Source organism: Carassius carassius, unplaced genomic scaffold (assembly GCF_963082965.1).
Source record: "Carassius carassius unplaced genomic scaffold, fCarCar2.1 SCAFFOLD_85, whole genome shotgun sequence".
NCBI lineage: Eukaryota > Metazoa > Chordata > Actinopteri > Cypriniformes > Cyprinidae > Carassius > Carassius carassius.
This window is the reverse complement of record NW_026775108.1, coordinates 59,729-80,000: the sequence shown is the minus strand read 5'-3', so window position 1 is coordinate 80,000 and position 20,272 is coordinate 59,729. Positions and strand designations below refer to the sequence as shown.

Below are 20,272 nucleotides of genomic sequence, written 5' to 3'. Positions count from 1 at the left end.
ACACACTCTCACACACACAGGTGCACACACACACACTCTCACACACACAGGTGCACACACACACACACAGGTGCACGCACACTCTCACACACACAGGTGCACACACACACACACAGATTAATTTGAATGTAAATGAGAAACAGGAGTTTCTTGCATACAACTTATATTGTCATGTTGAGTAGGAGCAGCACATTCATCTTCACTTTCTTGCCACCCTAATAATGTGTGTGTGTGTGTGTGTGTTTAGCCACAGAAAGAGAGTGACTGGGACTTAGGATGGTGGTTAGAAAGGAAGGGTCACCAGCAGAACCCTAGGAGCCCATGTGACGCCATCAAGCCCAACTCCCATGATTCCTCTGAAAGGACTGAGGCTCCAGGGTCACAGACTTGCCATAGTGACCCAGCTGACAGCGGCAAAGTGTCCGATCTCAGACAGACTGTGGGGAGCACGATCATGTGTGAGGATCCGCTATTAGAGAGTACATCTACACACAGACCCAAACACAAGAGAAAGAAAACAACACATCACACAGACCAGAAGAGAAAACCAGCAGACAACAACAACATCAGCAAACAAACACATCTGCCGCTGCTGGTGAAGATCGAGCTGAACCTGCTCTCCAGGATCCCTCGAGAGCCCAAAGCAGCTCCGCCTCACACAGAGAACAGCAGCGTGTCGAGACGCAAGAGAGCGGTGAGCACAGCTGACCCTTGACCCCTGACCCCTGACCCTCACTCTACTGCTGCAGAGTCATGAAGAGCTGGTGTCAACCATTACGGACATTCTCTCAGAATCAGGGGTTCACTCATTGTATTGTGTGTGACATACTCTGGTGTGTGTGTGTGTGTGTTTGCAGATGGAGAGGGATGAAAAGTCTTCAAAGAAGAAACAGAAACTGGACAAAGAGAGAAAACGGTCATCTTCCTCTCAGCAGAGCCTTCACCAATCAGAGTGAGTCAGAGAAACACACAGCCAATCAGAGCCTGATGTGTTTTACATACATACTCTCCAAAACGAATTTAAACCAGGATCACTCAAGACTTTTTTCCATATTAATAGAAATGTATTATGAAAGTTATAATAATGATGATGGTGATGGGATGTCTGTGGTTCTGTGATACTCTTGAAAACTACAGGCATATTAGGGCTTGCATAGACTAGTGGAGTGATCGAGTGATCGACTACTTCATCCACTAGTCTGCGCTGTCGGAAACTATCGACTACTCCAGCATGCATTAACCATAATACATGCACAGAGATTGCAAGTACACTTGAATTTTAGGATTACAATACTTTGTGTAGCTGTTACTCTCTATGACTTTATCTATGTTGCATGTAAAATTAAAATATGTAATGTAATAATTAGGGGTGTGCCCGAAGCAGAATACTTTGTTTGGAATGGCAAGGATAATGTCTTCTAAAACTGACAAGGAATAATTCTGCCTAAATATTCCTGTCACATGTTTGAAGTGAAGTTTTTTTCTCCATTCTGTCACCGATGGAGTTTCGGTTCCTTGCCGCTGTCGCCTCTGGCTTGCTTAGTTGGGGTCACTTCATCTACAGCGATATCGTTGACTTGATTGCAAATAAATGCACAGACACTATTTAACTGAACAGAGATGACATCACTGAATCCAATGATGAACTGCCTTTAACTATCATTTTGCATTATTGACACTGTTTTCCTAATGAATGTTGTTCAGTCGCTTTGACGCAATGTATTTTGTTTAAAGCGCTATATAAATAAAGCTGACTTGACTTTGACTAATAATCAGCTTAGATGCGGATACATTTTCTATTTGGCCTACATGTTTGCATCTTTATATTTTGCTGGTTTGCCTGGCACATGCACATTTGTTTAGTGAAGTTCACAAAAAGACTCGCTTAAAGAGTTCTGCGTTATGAAAATGTGTGCATTGAATTGATTGAGTCGTGTTCAAATGATCACTAAACGTTTGTCATGACATCTCTCTGCTTGCATGATAAATATATTTTTAGAAATTAATAATTATTTTAGTTTAAAGGGGATAACTATGAAAAAAATGACGTTCTACCCGAATGCAGATACGAATCATTTTGTAATAGTTACAACTGCAAATACAGATACAAATACTGGCTGTTACATGAAAATACATATAATTATGATATTATATCTATATTATTATGAGTTTTTTTTTGTAATTAGGATATGAATTAATAAGCGTTTATTGATAAGAACTATTTCTTTTCATTTACAGTAGCATGAACAACGAGTAGTCGAGTAACTCGAGTATTTTTTAAATAAGAAAGACTAGCAGAAATCAGTAGTGGTGCAATCCCTGGAGCGTATCAACATGATCCACCAACTAAAAACGAATGCATTCTTGACAGTGTTTCTAACTGTAGAAATGTTTGGTTTGTAAAGTGTGTTTGAGCATCTTTCCTGTGTCATGTATTGTGAGCCAATGCAGTGAGGTTCATTAATGTGACGTAAGCGCCGGTGCTTCTCTGATGTGGAATGGAAAGTACCTGAGAGTCTGATAGACGGCGATCTGAACACTCTTCATGTTTCCATCAGAGCCATCGGGAACAGCAACAAGATGATGAAGAAGAAGAAGAAGAGTGTGAAACACAGCTCAGGTCTTCCTCAGGACAGAGAGCCAGCCGCGGCTCCTGACGGCCGCAAGAAGAAAGCAGAGACTCATGGGAAGGTACTGCAGACATCCTCACTTCACATTTCTCTTGGGATTACTGTTCTGATGTAAGGAAGGGTTTTAATTTCTCAGAAAACTGGCGAGAGCCACAAGGATCTCCTGGAGAAAGCTCCTGCAGCCGAAGCTCGAGCGCTGCTTCCTGATCGCAGGTGAGCGCTGCTTTATTTGCACACAATTTCACTGACATCATCTGTGAAGCCTCCTGATGAATCAGCTTAAACGCAAAAAACAGTTGTCTTTTAGGCTTTGTTACTTGCCACGTGTGTAGTGTTTCTATGATTGACCTCTGACCTCTGGTTCCCAGGAAACTCTCAGTGGAAGATCATTTGAAGGAAGCCAAAAAGCTGAAGCACAAAGCAGATGCTACGGTGTTTATCAAGCCTTCTGTTGAGTGTGCTGTACGGTGAGCTCCAGCTCGATCTGACTGTGTTTCTCTGTTCCTCAGCCGGATAAGATGGCTAAAGCGCTCCGCTATCTGGAGGCTGCGCTGTCCTTCACAGAGAGTGGCCTGGCCATGGAGACGGAGCCGCAGACGCCCAAATCAGCGTACACCATGTTCTCTGAGACGCTGGAGCTGATCCGGTGAGACTCCGCTGATGTCCAGAGACACGGCCAAACTCACCACACCATACTGTTGTGATTTGAAGTCCACAATATGATATATTTATTGCCATAATTAACAAGAAAAAAGACAAATGAAGAATTGGGAAAGAAATCTAAATGTTGTACATTATTATAACATTAAATCATTCGATGTAATGCATTTTGAGAGTTCCAAGAGCTCCAACCCATGCTCTTTTTATTTTTTATTTTTGATCAACTTTTTTTTCTTGTCTTTTAATTCAACAAAACAACATGAATTCAAACAAACAAAGGTGAAAGGAAAGGTGAAGCAACAGAAACTTTTTATGGTCATTCCTTTATATATTCTAAAATCCTGGTAAAAAAACTATTGCCATGCATCGATGGTACTGAGACAGAAAACTGAACCAAGTGTGTGCTTCACTTTAAAACACGCAGAGAAACAGACCTGATGAAGCGTGTCCTGCTTTCACTTTGAGTTCGTTAGACAGACACTGTGCCAGACCATAATGGACCAAAAACAAATATATAAAAAAAAACTCAACTTTTTGTTCGAAAGACCTATCGTTTCACATCGTCATGTGACCAGGATGATATTGAGACATTGATAATAGGGTTACATCTCTGTCCAGATTCATCCTGAAGCTAAAGAACTACACGGATCCGGCTGCCACCGCTCACGAGAGGGATTTCTGCGTCCTGTGGTGAGAACTGACCCAGCAGAGACAGAGACCTGGGTCTGTACACGAGTGACACGTGTGTGTGTGTGTGTGTGTGTGTCCAGCATGCGGTGCCAGTCTCTGCTGCAGATGGCCATGTTCCGCTCCAGACGAGAGCCAGCGCTCAGACACTCACGGATGCTCACCGATCATTTCAGAGTGCGTGCTCCTCCGTCTCCTGTAGTTTATTCAGACGTCTGATGTCTGATGTCTGCCTCACACTCTTTGTGTTTGTTTGCAGAGCTCGTCGTGGTCTGCGTCTCCCTCCGTGTCGAGGTGAGTGTCCTGGTCTCACTCAGGGACTCCTCGGTCTCCTCCTCACCGCTGTGTTTGTCTCCACAGGAGCGGCTCGCTGCTCATTCCTCAGCCGGTCCAGCAGGTGGCAGCAGCATACGTCAGCATCACCACGCTCCTCCTGAACGCTCACCACATCTGGGAGCAGGCGGACCAGATCGCTCTCCGAGGCAGCGGTGAGAAGGGGTCAGAGGTCACAGCTGAATGCTGAACGTCTTTCCTCATTTAGGTTTAGTAGTGCCATCAGTCCTTTAAAATACGCTCTTTCAATCTTTTCCCCTTTTTTTCAACTTTATTTTCGTTTTCATGGCAAGTAAGTATTTAAATGATCAGTTTTATTGAAAAAAAAAAATCAACTCTTTGCTTTTGTGGAGCTGGTTTTTGGAGATTAACCATTTGATACGAAGAACAGACTTCAGCAGAGCTACATAAGACAAAATGAATGCTGCATTAATAGTGTTCATTTTTTATGTGTTGAATGACATATTAATGGTGGTTGGGTCTGTGTGCAGATTAAGACGATGTATGCAGGTCTTTTATAAAGTGTTGAGCCAGACGTGTGTGTGAGGATTGTTGTGGTGTTTTAATGAGCGCAGTGGTTGTGTGTGTGTTTGCAGGTTTGCTGCGAGAGCTGGATTCAGCCGTCGGTCCTCTGAGTCTGATGTCCTCCACGAGCGCTTTAGTTCGATACGCTCGACTCGGCCTGCACTGGATCAGACTCGACACACAGAAGCCACGCTGACGCTTCCCTTCGACCGCAGACAGCTTTCCTTTATCTGCTCAAGGATCAAATCAAACAATCAGTCTCTTTAACGGCTTGTGTGTGTGTGTGTGTGTGTGTGTGTCAGACAGCATCAGTTCAAATGCTTTGTGTGACAGCCGAACACACACACACACACACTCAGTGCAGGAAGTGCCTTTAGTTCTGATCAACTCAAGCAAACACTAAATAGAGTGAGTGTGATCACAGTGCAAATATTTGTCATTTCTAGCTTTTATATGGTCATATGACCTTTGACCCATGGGCCTGACCTCTGGAGTTTTTCTCATGATTTTTTCCTCTTTAATTAATTGTTGGTCTATATATATATATATATATATATATATATATATATATATATAATTATAATTATTTTATTTTTTCTCAGGAGGTGGGGGGAAGCATTATTGTATTTATTTGCATTAGCAGATATTTATTATATAATTTATGACCAAGTGCAGAATTGCTTTTCAGAGCAGCATTGAGGCTGTCGATTGGTCAAGCTGCTTGTTCTTCTAGATAGTGACGCCTCACTTTTTAAATAGAGCACTAAGTATTTCCTGTCCATCAGTATTTCCTTTCTTTCCTAATCTTGGGTCCAGAGCAGCAGAAGTTGATTGACACTCAAATCACAATTTACTTTCTGCAAACTTTGGAAGATTAAAATTCTCTGTCGAAATGGAATATAATGAAATTATTTGTATTTCTTTTATGACCTATGATGTGGGAGTTTGGGTTGGTTTTCTACAAATTTATCAAACTGATTTGAATCAGCAAATGTCTGAAAGTGACACTGTCACGTGTTTGGCAAAACTTCTTTTCGTGCCTTATTCCTTTTTTTGTGTGACTGAGTTCAATTAACATTATTACTAAGAACTGAAGATCTGTTTTCTCAGGATCCATTTAAATTTGAATTGAATAAAATCTTTATCCTTTATTATTTGCTCTCATTTGTTTTTGGCACCTTGGAGGCGATGTATAACATACAGCTTATTGACAACACATGAAAATATAAACTTTTTTTTTTACATTATACTTTATAATACTTAAAATGATCGTGGGATAATGAATCTCTTAAAATATTTTTAGACTGGATGATTAAAACGGTCGCTTTCACCCACTGCAATAAATAAAGCCTTTGTTTAATGTATTGCAGCATCACGAGGCCGTTCTTCGTGTCTCAGCTGGATCGGATTGCTCGGGATTTGTTCGTTGGCACCTGCCCCTTTGCCCCTTGGTGCCCAAAGTGCCCTTTTGTCAAAGCAAATTTTCCTAAATTGTTTTGTAATAACATGCCCTTTTGTGATTGCCTGCCCATGCCCAATCTAAATATTAGTAAAATTTATTAATAATATTTTAGCCGTAAATGAAATGACCCACATGATGACCTTTCACCTGACGACGACGACCTCCTCCGAGCGGGACGATTCCTCTCAAGCTGCACGCGCATTTGTTAATTGCTAGAGGATATTATTAACACCGCGGTAGCTGGTAAGTGGTGTTTCATTCTAAGTGATTTTGATGTTTATTTACTTATTATTCTTTTACAAGAAGATGTGATGTGAGAACATGCAGATATGTTTGTATTGCAGTGTATAGTCTGTAGTGTAGAGTAACACTAGCGTGCTGTTTGAGGGAGAAAAGTCTCACAGGCATCGAGCTGTCTGGTCTTTTTTATGTTATTTGACTAAACTAGTATTATATTACAGTTTTTATTTATTTTTTAAAACATAGAGTGCCTTAAAATATTTATCACAACACTGGTAAGGTTTATTCAGATTTTCTCATTCTCTGAATTATCATTATAAAAATAAAAACAATTAAGAAATGAATTAAAATATAATTATATTTAAATGTGACACAAATATATATATATATATATATATTGACATCTGACATCAAAATGCAGTATGAAGGAGATGAATAACACTTGTAGCCTGTCATTTGTTTGCATTGCAAAGGTGTTTAATTTTAGACAACTACAACTGAAACAGTAATAATAATATTAATCACTATATTCCAGTGTATCAGTTTGTTTAATGTTTTGTATCAATATTTAAGGTGGACCTATTGATTAAGTGCAAGAGTAGACAGTAGTGATGGTTAAAATAATAGATTAATGCTGAAATAGTAAATTATGCCTTGTTTCTAAATGGACAGAGTGTTGAAAGTAATAGAGCTGGGGCCCGTTTCAATAAGGAGGTTCAACCAACTCTGAGTTTAAACTTGAACTCCGAGTTGACTTACCCTGAGATGGGAAACTCTGAGTTTTCGGTTACAGAACAGCTGAAATGAATTGGTTTAATCAACTCTAAATTGGCTGACTCTGAGTTAAGCGCGTGCACAACTACTAAAAAAGCCATTATCAATGGAGCGCCGATATTACGATACACCATGGCAACAGCTCCCGCCAAAAATCCATCTGCATACTTCAGACTCAATACTTCAGACTCAGTGTTATAATATCACAGGTGAAAACTGGCAGAACATTAGATTAATGGATTAATAGCTAATCATTTTATGGTATCTCATGGGCAAAAAATATATATAAGATAATCATATTAATAATAATATTTTAAGTGTATTTTTCTTATTTTACAAATGATCTGCCAATAGAGTAAGAAATACGGCAGTGGCTATTTACACTAAGTGGAATTAACATACTTTCTTAGCGATAAATCCTATTTACAGTAGGCTAACAGTAGGCTAATTGCAAGTAGCTCCAGATGCTATTTACAGAAAAAATGTACAGTGAAAATCGTGATATATTCTATTTAGCATGTAAAAGTTGCAGTTCTTTGCAACAGGCTAAGTGTAAATAATAATTAGATGCTAGTTATACTTTATATTGAAAGATACATTTGCACCTCAATATTGTTATACATTAACAGGATGCAATAATAACATTGTAAATGATTATATTTATTACAATTATAAATAGTTGTATCATTATTAAACACTCGTTAGGAACTTTACTTCCACTTTTAGAAGATTTTGTTCATTTTTAGTGAAAATAAATTCTAATGTGACATGTGATGGGAAAAGTGAGAAGAACGAGCTCGGCAAAAGCCGGACTCTACCCCAATCATTTACATTTACATTTAATCATTTAGCAGACGCTTTTATCCAAAGCGACTTACAAATGAGAACAACAGAAGCAGTCAGGTCAACAAGAGAACAACAACAGTATACAAGTGCCATGACAAGTCTCAGTTAGTCTAGTATAGAACACATAGGTAGGTTTTTTTTTTTTTTTTTTTTTTTTTTTAATTAAAAGACAAGAAAAGGAAAAGTGCTAGTGTTAGTTGGTTAAGTGCAGGCGAAAAAGATGAGTCTTTAGATGTTTCTTGAAAATGAGTAAAGACTCAGCTGTACGAATTGAGATTGGGAGGTCATTCCACCAGCTGGGCACAGTCCAGGAAAAGGTCCGTGAGAGTGATTTTGAACTTCTTTGGGATGGTACCACAAGGCGTCGATCACTTGCAGAGCGCAAACTTCTGGAGGGCACATAAGATTTAACCAATGAGTTTAGGTAAGTTGGTGCCGTGCCAGTGGTCGTCTTGTAGGCTAGCATCAGTACCTTGAATTTGATGCTAGCAGCTACTGGTAGCCAGTGTAACCTGATGAGGAGCGGAGTAACGTGAGCTTTCTTTGGCTCATTGAAGACAACCCTCGCTGCTGCATTCTGGATCAATTGCAGAGGCTTGACAGTACATGCAGGAAGAGCCAGGAGAGCATTACAATAGTCCAGTCTGGAGAGAACAAGAGCTTGGACAAGAAGTTGGGTTGCTTGCTCTGACAGGAAGGGTCTAATCTTCCTAATGTTGTATAAGGCAAACCTGCAGGACCGGGTAGTTGTAGCAATGTGGTCTGTGAAGCTTAACTGATGATCCATCACAACTCCTAGGTTTCTAGCTGTCCTCGAAGGAGTAATGGTTGATGAGCCCAGCTGTATAGAGAAGTTGTGATGAAGCAATGGGTTAGCTGGAATCACCAGGAGTTCTGTCTTCGTAAGGTTAAGCTGAAGGTGATGGTCATTCATCCAGCTAGAGATGTCACTCAGACAGGCTGAAATGCGAGCAGCTACCGTCGGGTCATCTGGTTGGAATGAGAGGTAGAGTTGGGTGTCATCAGCGTAGCAGTGATAAGAAAAGCCATGCTTCTGAATGACAGATCCTAATGATGTCATGTAGATGGAGAAGAGAAGTGGTCCAAGTACTGAGCCTTGAGGAACCCCAATAGACTTTGGAACATCACCCCTCCAAGTCACACTGAAGGATCTGTCAGAGAGGTAGGACTTAACCCACAGGAGTGCTGTTCCAGAGATGCCCATCTTTCTGAGGGTGGACAGGAGAATCTGGTGATTAACAGTGTCAAAAGCAGCAGAAAGGTCCAGTAAGATGAGTACCGAGGATTTTGAAGCTGCTCTTGCTAGTCGCAGGGCTTCAGTAACCGAGAGCAGAGCAGTCTCAGTTGAGTGGCCACTTTTGAAGCCAGATTGGTTGCTGTCCAGGAGGTTGTTCTGTACAAGGAATATAGAAAACTGGTTGAACACAGCTCGCTCAAGTGTCTTTGCAATGAATGGAAGAAGGGATACCGGTCTGTAGTTTTCAAGAAGCGCTGGATTTAGTGATGGTTTCTTGAGCAGTGGGCTTACCCGAGCCTGCTTGAATGCTGAGGGAAATGTTCCAGAGTGAAGAGAGGAGTTGATAACGTGAGTAAGCGAAGGTATGACTGAAGAAGAGATCGCTTGAAGGAGGTGAGTGGGGATCGGATCAAGTGGACAAGTAGTAGGATGATTGGACAGGAGAAGTTCGGAGACGTCCATCTCTGAGAGTGGGGAGAAGGAGGAGAAAGAAATCAATCGCGTTACAAGCTAGTTTCCGTGCCCAAAACATTACTGCCTACACCCAGAGGTGGGTAGTAACGAGTTACATTTACTTCGTTACATTTACTTGAGTAATTATTTGGGGTAACTAATACTTTTCGGAGTATATTTAAAGATGGGTACTTTATACTCTTACTTGAGTAAATTTTTGGGGAAAAATCTGTACTTTTACTTCGTTACTGTGGGCGACGCTCCTCTCGTTACTTTATCTTAATGCAATAAATGTTTTAATGCTTCAGTTTATTCCAAACGCGCCGTCTACTTTTCTCTGGGCAATGAGCGATGCCCATTCGCGAATGATTCATTCTTTTGAGTCAATTCTGTTCAAAGGCTTGATCAAACCAATTGGCAAACGAGTGAATTGGTTCATGAATCAGTTTGAATGAGTCGTTCAGTTCCCTGCCGCGCGCGTTGAGCGTCTGAAGCGGTTCACTCAGAGTTGTAACGTTTAAGAACAGAAAGAGCGTTGAAAACGTGGCTGGAACTGCACTGAATTGAAATCTGCAAAGGTTATTATTTGCTAGCGATGGAGATCCTTATTAGATGAACACCGCGTGTGCTGTCTACTGTTTAACAGGTAATAACTTGGGCTACATTCGATTACAGTACACGATACCACTGTGACATTAGTTTGTTGTACGTGTGTGGCTTATAACAGAGGGGAGTCAAGTTGAATGCAGCTTCCAAAAGACAAATAATAGCCGATTAAGATTTTATTAATTTTAATACAATCACACCGTTGCGAGTACGTTCAGCGAGTCATATCATCAGCTGCTAAATTCAGATCTGTGATCGCTTGCTGGCGCTGAGCCAGAGATAGATGCGTTTATACAGCGCTGCGCATTATCACCAATCACACATGATTCCTTTGAGCTTATTAAAGCATTGGCCAATCAGAGGCGTTCAGATGAGTCATCGCTAAATGCCGGTGCTTCCTTCACTCGCTCACTGACTGAATACCTCTTTCTGGCGAATTCTCTCGTCAGAAACAACAAAGTGCAGATGTGTGTACGAATCTTTAATTAAGATATTGATTTCACAGTGTTAACAGTTTCAGTGATTTTAATGGGAGTTTCTGAGAGTGATTGAAATCTAGACTCTCAGTGAAAATGATCTTTAATAATGTAAATGTTATTTGCTCTCTTTCTGAACAATGAAAGATAAGTAGCAATATTTATATCACATTAACTTTCAATGTTAAATTCACATTTAATATAAAGTCAGTCGTATTAAAAATATGTTATGGCATGACACCTATATCTGTTACTTAAGTAAACAGACAGGGTTTTATAATAAATTACATAAATTGGAGTAAAGGCTGATGAAATATATACATTTATACACGCACGCATACATTACATACATTTTATCTATATATCTAAATAAAAATAGGCTCAGTATATATGACCCAAAGTAACTAGTAACTAACTACTTGAGTAGATTTTTTTATCCGATACTCTTTTACTCTTACTCAAGTAACTATTCAAGACTAGTACTTTCACTTTTACTTGAGTAAATATTTCTAGAAGTACTTTTACTTTTACTTGAGTACAGTTTTTGGGTACTCTACCCACCTCTGCCTACACCACTGAAGCCGTTATTCACATGTGTCGTATTTAACCTTATGTGTCGATGGAGGGCGGAGCTACAGTAGATTTGCACTTAGTAATAGACACTCAGAATTAAGGATGGGTACCGAAACCCGGAATTAAAATGGCCCCGGTGCTAAACTATGAAAGACCGTAGTATCAGTAAGATCTGACGGTATCGGTTCTGCTTTCGGTACTGGAGGGAAAAAATTAATGTACTATATATTTTTGCTTAATAATGTTATCGTGCACATTTAATCTTACCAAACATTTCTAATGTGCGATATTATTAAGACCTTTGTCTGTGAGATCTGCAAAATCTCTCATGCGCGCCGCGGAGGAGCTGTCAGTCACACACTAGTGATGGGATTTATGGCTCTTTGAGGGGATCCGGATCTTCGCGATCCGTTCCTTTCAAAGAGCCGTTCAAAAGAACGGCTCTTTTGGCTCTTTTTAAATATTTAGTCAGTTTTAAGAAGCCAGCTTGGGGGCATCTCAGTTTATCCTGGAAATAATCACTGGGAGGAATGATGAGGTGAGATTTGTAGTCAAATAATTAAAACTCAGATATCACACACCAATATCTGAGTTTGAATTATTCTGAAATATTGATTATTACCTCATTTGTCATGTGTGGACTATATTCCATAGGGTTGCACAAATCCCTCTGCTTAGACAGTGACATCACTATTTTGGATTTACCTTTAGTACAAAGTGTGTGTGTGTGTGTGTGTGTGTGTGTGTAAAGCTACGTTGACTTATGTTATTCATACAATACCTACTCAAATAAACATCAAAAACAAAGCCGGCTGCAATGAATTTCTGTGCAAAACGGCTTTTACTACAAACACTTTCACACAAGAACATTGTTATCACACAAGAACATTTTGATAGAAAACAAAAAATATTTAAAGTAGATAAAATTAGAATAAATAAAATGGAAATGTCTACATACTATTACTACTGTAAACTTTGCAAATAGGACATCAGCCCCTTCAAGTCAATGAACAATAACAAAGTGGGCTGCAATGAACATGCACAACTAATAACTAATATCATCACGCTATAAAGGGTTGGCCTGCGCTGGGTGCGCCCCTCCCCCTTTAACTGTTCTGTCTCGCGGAGGAGCTCATTTGTGTGCATCTGTGTGAAACACGCATAGGAAAAAAGAACGACAGAAAGAACGGCTCCCCTCCAGCCGCGACTCGGCTCCCATCGTTCATGTTTATGAGCCGTTCAAAAGAATCGGTTCGTTCGCGAACGTCACAACTCTTATCACACACACACACACACAACAAGAACGAGCGCGGCGCACACACACGCATAATGGGCCTTTCACACAGGACGCGGTATGCGCGGCACTGCGCTATAAAACTATGGCGTCAATTCAATGCCAATAATAACCGAGCGCACAACTGATGCTGGCGCGAGCGCTAAATCGCTACCGCGAGAGGAAAACTGAATCGGACGCGAGGTAACGGGAGCCCGCGAGCTCATTTCAAACTCTCGCGCGCGTGACATGTACTCTGCGCGCAATACAAGCTCTCGCGAGCGCATGGTCATTCCCCATATCCTCGCGCTCGATCATCTCACCTCTGCTCGCGTGAACAATTTTATTTTTGTCAGTCGTGGGGCGGGGCTTGCTGTTTTAGTTGTTATCTCAAATGTCATTGGTTATTCCCCTTTTCCTGAAGTCAGTATTGGACGCCTGTTAGAAAATGATTAATAATTCACTTGACTTGTCCCATGACTTCATCAGTGGACCAGATACATGTGAGTTATCATTTCATTTGCTTGTTTAATTTGTTTTTGTCTTTAATGTAATTTAATGCATTGTTTTATAGAGTAGATCTTTTGTAGATACTTGATTAACTGGAATTCTTCTGATTGCTAGTGATTGCAGTCTTGTAATAAGAGATACACATATTTTACAGACTGTAATGACACACACACACACACACACACATATATATATATATATAGCTAAATGAATGACAGTGAAGTGTTTAAAAAGTGTTTTATCTTTAATCTTTTAAATATTACATCAGGATTTGTTGTGCGACGGGCTCTGAAGAAGCTGTCGTGTGATGTATGCCGTGCCAGCCTAGTGACAGACGCTGCATCTGCCATCAAGGACCAGAGCTACCACCTGCTGACCTTAAAAACAATGGAGGTCTGGTGATTCCATCAGAAGGCACAGTGAGGGTCGTCAGGGCAGCAGAGTGGGTCATTCGTCAGGCATCAGCAAGTACCAGACGATCACAGCCCATCAAACTGCTAGAGGTCGTGTACACTGTACGGAAGAGGATAGGGTCAGAGGATGTGTTTGTGCTCGGGGAGCACATTGGCGAAACGCAGTATGGCATAGACAGCCACCACCATACGCTGTTAACAGTAGTTGTGTCCCTGTCTTTTAGGCTAAGTCTGCACCACATCGCTAAAATGACTAACCTTACCTTACAGAGCAACAACATGCGACAGAAGCTCAATAAAACTGTCCTTTTCAAAGGGCATTAGCCCAAGCTCTGTTATTTTGGGTCATTTTTTTTCTCTGTCCTCCACAGTAGTGTAGTTCTCTCTACAGGGTGGGGATTTCAACATGCAGCATTTTTTAATGTATATTTGTAAAGGGGAATCTTGTATCTATTTTTTTTATTGCAGATGTCACTTTTATAATAGTTAAAAAAAAAAATAGACTTTTGTGTAATTATTCAATATTTTGTGTAGTCATTCTATATCAGAACCCCTGACATACAATCCAAATAGTCTACAAGAAACTTCAGAGTGTTACCTTTCATTTGAGACCAGGAATATGCTTCTACTCCAAGAGGTTACCACACAGTAAGCCTTTATTTTCAGTATGTATTTTGGGTAACCAAAAATCGATAGGGCATTTTACAAAACGCATACAGCATACCTTGGCAAATAAATGGTCTAAAGTACTCATATTTCATTCTATATTGATCTGCTTTTGCACACAGCTTTACAAGACCTGGTGCTTGGGCTCAGTTGTGTTTCTAAAGTCATATCAAGAGACCTAGAAGCTGAAATGTGGTCAGTTGAGATGCTTGTTATCCAGCAGAAAGAAAAAACAATATTCTAGCCTCTATAACTCTGTGCCAGTACTTCACACAATTATTCTGATTGTTTCCTAAGAAACTACAGGGTCTCAGCTTTCTAAAGAGGTCAGGCATTTGATGGTAGGCAAAAATAGCTGGAAACCGTGATCTCTGAAGTAGGCACAGTGCAATGTCGAGGGGAAAAGCCTAGTAAATGGCCCAACCCCGAAGAAGTTAAAATAAACGTAATAATTCAAATTATTTTATTATAATATTAATATTACAAAAGTGTGTGTGTGTATATATATATATATATATATATATATGTGTATATATATATATATATATATATATGTGTATATATATATATATATATATATATATAATCATGTTGCCAATATGTACACTGAGTTTTAGTAGCCTATATATTGATTTAACATAAATACCTTGGGCGTGTGTATATTCATTGCACCTATATGTTCTGTTCAATGTTATTTTTATATGGAAGTCCATGGTTATAATTATTCATAAGTATGCAGTGTCATAAGTACATCTCTGACGTTTATAACAAACCAGACAGTTTGAAAATCGGTAGAAAATTGAGCAAGTTATGGTTATTTAAAAAGTACATGCACCATTAAAACATCTCGGTTACGTATGTAACCTTGGTTCCCTGAATAGGGAACGAGATGCTGCGGTGACGTCACCACGTATGGGAACACCTTCGGTGTGACGAATGTCTGAAGCCCTATACCATCCCGCCAATCTTATTGGCCAAATAGCGCGTGACACCGCCGAGCATGCGTAAGCATATATATACCTGGTGCCGCGCGCCATTTACCTCAGATTTCATGACGAAGAAGAAAGCTATCAAGGTACGGCACGGCCAGAACCGCAGCATCTCGTTCCCTATTCAGGGAACCAAGGTTACATACGTAACCGAGATGTTCCCTTTCATAGGTCACTTCGATGCTGCGGTGACGTCACCACGTATGGGAACGCTATACCATCACGCCTGACGTACCTGATAGCTTGGATCCAAGGAAGCATCTGGTCAAGCGGAGAGAACCCGGGAGCCAGGAGCCACCCTCACATCCAGACTGTAAGACCTGATTAAAGTGCTCGGTGAGGACCAGCCTGCCGCAGCACAGATATCATCCATAGAAGATCCACTGAGAAAGGCTTGAGAAGAAGCCACTGCTCTCGTGGAATGACCTTTTACTCCTAAGGGCGAAGCGAGCCCGCGCGCCCCATAGGCCAAGGAAATAGCCTGCACCAGCCAATGGGACATGCGCTGTTTCGTAACTGCATGGCCTTATTCTTATGTCCAAAACAGACAAACAGCTGGTCAGACTCACGCCATGGGGCAGTACGATCCACATAAGTCTTTAACGCTCTCACAGGGCAAAGACTTAGATCCCCAGACTCCGCCGCAGCAGGAGAAAAAGCCTCCAGGACCACCTGCTGAAAGCGAAAGGGATAGATGCGACCTAGGGACATAATTAGGCCTTGGTCGCAACAACACTTCCACAGAGTCTGTGCTATAAAAGTCAGGATTTATCCGGAACAATTCCAAGGGCTCAAACAGATGCCCTGATAAACCATGCAACACAATGAAAAAACCCATGAAGGGACCCGCACGGGGCGGAAAGGCCTCAGCCGTCGCGCACCCTGTATGAACGAGAAACAGTGGATGACGGCCCTCGTCATCAACAATCTGGTCTGAGGGGAATCTCCCATTGAGAGCCCGCTAACAGATTGATCAGATCCACAAACCACGGCTGTGTGTGTGCCACCGCGGAGCCACCAGCAGCAGCTGTTCCACCCTGTCCACCCGTATTCTGCATAATACCGCCGAAATCAGACAGATTGGGGGGAAAACGCATACAAACTGGTCCTGGGCCAGTTGTGGGCTAATGCATCCAAGCCCAGGGGTGCTGGAGGGCATAGGGAGAACCAAAGCGGGTAATGCGTAGTCGTGTTTGACGCAAACAATTCCACTTCGCTTCCCCGAAAATCTGCCATAGGAGACTCACCGTTTGGGGGTGCAATCCCCACTCCGCTTGCTCCAGAGTCTGCCTGGATAGCAAATTCGCTCCAAAGTCCAACGTCCGGGGACATGAACAGCTCGGATCGATAGAATTTAGTTCTGAAAACAAAGAACATGTTTCGCCAGCCTGCACAGGGGGCGAGAGAATAATCCTCTCTGATGATTCAGGTATGACACAACCGCTGTGTTGTCTGATCTGAGCAGCACATGACGGCCGATCAGCAGATTCGAGAAATACTGGAGAGCCAGAAAAACAGCCAGTAATTTCAACCTGTTTATGTGCCAACTCCCTTGACAAACAGCTCCCCAGTCGTTCAAAGACGCATCCGTCGTGACAGTCTCTCGGGAAGCGCAAATCCCCAGCCGGACTCCGGTCAGGAGAATTCAGTCAGGAGAATTCGGTTGACATACATATTTTTAGCGACATCACACATCGCCGTGTCACCGGAATCGTCCGATGCGGAGACAACGGGGTGAAACATTCCATACGTAAGCCCAGGCTGTTAAATGATTCAGCACAAGATCCCCATGAGAGTGTGCTTGAGTCTGCGATTGCGCTAAACACCAGCTAATCGCCTAAAATAGTTCAAACACGAACGCCCTGGGGCCGCAACGGGGCCAGAGATCCATCCATGCACTTTGAGAAATACTGATACGCTTTGCTCTCTAAAGCGAATCTGAGGAACTTCCTGAGTGCAATATTCAGATGGTGTAAATCCAGAATGGGTCGTAATCCGTCAGTGGTTTTTTTTTTTTTTTTACCACAAAATGACGGCTGTAAAAAACCCCGCCTCCATCTGAGAGGGGTGTACTTCCTCTATAGCCCCTTTGCTCAGCAGAGTTGACATCTCCTGTCGCAGCACCGCTATTTCCATCGGCTTCGCCACCGTGGAAAGGAGGCGGGCCTTATTGAAACTGAATGGTGTATCCATGACAAATCGTGCGTAAGACCCATAGAGAAATGTCGGGCAAGCGTTCACACACGGCCGAGACCATACTAGCGGTCTCAAAATTTCCGCTTCCTGCAACGCTGTCATACATGTTAAAATATCCGGGCACGAAAAGCTTGTGGCGTTCGTGCACAGGGGAAGTGTATGTATAAGAGCCGTTGCGTCTCGTTGTGTATAATCCTGAAACGTGTCCACGGCAGGAATTAGGCCAACAGATTGAACATCGGGCTTTGCCGCTAGCGAAAAATGGCGGCTGTGCGAGCCGTCATAAATGGGTCGTGTGTGCAGGACACTTGAATCGCCCCTCGAATTCTGAAAGCTGGATTGCGCAGAGTGTCTGAGGGAACGTTTGGCATTACAGCTCAATCCAATGCTGCTCGAAGCACCGTTTGCTGCGAGGCAAACAATGTAGAATGTGGGGACTGCAGTGAGAGGGTTAGATGTGCATAGCAATCCAACAGCACTCTCTGGTGGAGGGCACAGTCCCTGGCAAGCATTAAGGAAAACGCATGCGTCAAACTCGCTGCGTTTCGTTGTGTATAATCCTGAAGCGTATCCACGGCAGGATTTAATCCAACAAGATAAACATTGGGCCACGCTGCTAGCGAGAACGCGGCAGTTGTGTGAGCCGTCATACACTGGCCATCTTTGCCAGCCTCCGCGCCGTCCCTCAAACTCTGAAGGCTGGATTGTGCAGAGTGTTTGAGGGGGCGCGCGAATGAGAGCTCAGTTCAATGACGCTCGAGGTGCCTTTGCTGCGAGACAGTCAATGTTAGAGAACATGAAGGAAAACGCATGCATCAAACTCGCTGCGTTTCGTTGTGTATAATCCTGAAGCGTATCCACGGCAGGATTTAATCCAACAAGATAAACATTGGGCCACGCTGCTAGCGAGAACGCGGCAGCTGTGCGAGCCGTCATACACTGGCCATCTTTGCCAGCCTCCGCGCCGTCCCTCAAACTCTGAAGGCTGGATTGTGCAGAGTGTTTGAGGGGGCGCGCGAATGATAGCTCCGTTCAATGACGCTCGAGGTGCCTTTGCTGCGAGACAGTCAATGTTAGAGAACATGAAGGAAACGCATGCATCAAACTCGCTGCGTTTCATTGTGTATAATCCTGAAGCGTATCCACGGCAGGATTTAATCCAACAAGATAAACATTGGGCCACGCTGCTAGCGAGAACGCGGCAGTTGTGTGAACCGTCATACGCTGGCCATCTTTGCCAGCCTCCGCGCCGTCCCTCAAACTCTGAAGACTGGATTGTGCAGAGTGTTTGAGGGGGCGCGCGAATGAGAGCTCAGTTCAATGACGCTCGAGGTGCCTTTGCTGCGAGACAGTCAATGTTAGAGAACATGAAGGAAAACGCATGCATCAAACTCGCTGCGTTTCGTTGTGTATAATCCTGAAGCGTATCCACGGCAGGATTTAATCCAACAAGATAAACATTGGGCCACGCTGCTAGCGAGAACGCGGCAGCTGTGCGAGCCGTCATACACTGGCCATCTTTGCCAGCCTCCGCGCCGTCCCTCAAACTCTGAAGGCTGGATTGTGCAGAGTGTTTGAGGGGGCGCGCGAATGATAGCTCCGTTCAATGACGCTCGAGGTGCCTTTGCTGCGAGACAGTCAATGTTAGAGAACATGAAGGAAACGCATGCATCAAACTCGCTGCGTTTCGTTGTGTATAATCCTGAAGCGTATCCACGGCAGGATTTAATCCAACAAGATAAACATCGGGCCACGCCGCAAGCGAGAACGCGGCGGCTGTGTGAACCGTCATACGCTGGCCATCTTTGCCAGCCTCCGCGCCGTCTCTCAAACTCTGAAGACTGGATTGTGCAGAGTGTCTGAGGGTGCGCGCGAATGATAGCTCCGTTCAATGACGCTCGAGGTGCCTTTGCTGCGAGACAGTCAATGTTAGAGAACATGAAGGAAACGCATGCATCAAACTCGCTGCGTTTCGTTGTGTATAATCCTGAAGCGTATCCACGGCAGGATTTAATCCAACAAGATAAACATCGGGCCACGCCGCAAGCGAGAACGCGGCGGCTGTGTGAACCGTCATACGCTGGCCATCTTTGCCAGCCTCCGCGCCGTCCCTCAAACTCTGAAGACTGGATTGTGCAGAGTGTCTGAGGGGGCGCGCGAATGATAGCTCAGTTAAATGACGCTCGAGGAGCCTTTGCTGCGAGACAGTCAAATGTTAGAGTGTGGAAACTGCAGTGAGAGGCTTAGATGTGCATTAGCAGTCCAACAGCGCTCTCTGGAGGCGGGCACAGTCCTAAGCAAACATGAAGGAAAAACGCATGCGTCACATTCGCTGCGTTTCGTTATGTATAATCCTGAAGCGTATCCACGGCAGGATTTAATCCAACAAGATAAACATCGGGCCACGCCGCTAGCGAGAACGCGGCGGCTGTGTGAACCGTCATACGCTGGCCATCTTTGCCAGCCTCCGCGCCGTCCCTCAAACTCTGAAGACTGGATTGTGCAGTGTCTAAGGGGGCGCGCGAATTATAGCTCAGTTCAATGATGCTCGAGGTGCCCTTGCTGCGAGATAGTCAAAGTTAGAGTATGGGGACTGCAGTGAGAGGGTAGATGTGCATTAGCAGTCTAACAGCACTCTCAGTGAAGGGCATAGTCCCTGGCATATTAACATGAAGAAAAGCGTGTGCGTCAAACTCGCTGCG

General features: G+C 42.9%; 1 protein-coding gene across 1 annotated transcript in view; it reads left to right on the top strand.

Moving 5' to 3' along the window:
• The window catches only part of aff1 (AF4/FMR2 family, member 1), a 24,263-nt gene extending 19,135 nt beyond the window's left edge, over window positions 1-5,128 (top strand). The window contains exons 9-19 of the mRNA XM_059547363.1: window positions 248-694; window positions 858-952; window positions 2,559-2,691; window positions 2,767-2,843; window positions 2,999-3,062; window positions 3,140-3,276; window positions 3,909-3,980; window positions 4,061-4,154; window positions 4,237-4,271; window positions 4,338-4,465; window positions 4,907-5,128. Of these exons, the coding sequence (XP_059403346.1) occupies window positions 248-694; window positions 858-952; window positions 2,559-2,691; window positions 2,767-2,843; window positions 2,999-3,062; window positions 3,140-3,276; window positions 3,909-3,980; window positions 4,061-4,154; window positions 4,237-4,271; window positions 4,338-4,465; window positions 4,907-5,031 (1,407 nt within the window). The 3' untranslated portion in view covers window positions 5,032-5,128. The remainder of the gene's footprint in view (window positions 1-247; window positions 695-857; window positions 953-2,558; window positions 2,692-2,766; window positions 2,844-2,998; window positions 3,063-3,139; window positions 3,277-3,908; window positions 3,981-4,060; window positions 4,155-4,236; window positions 4,272-4,337; window positions 4,466-4,906) is intronic.
• The last annotated feature ends 15,144 nt before the right edge of the window (window positions 5,129-20,272 follow it).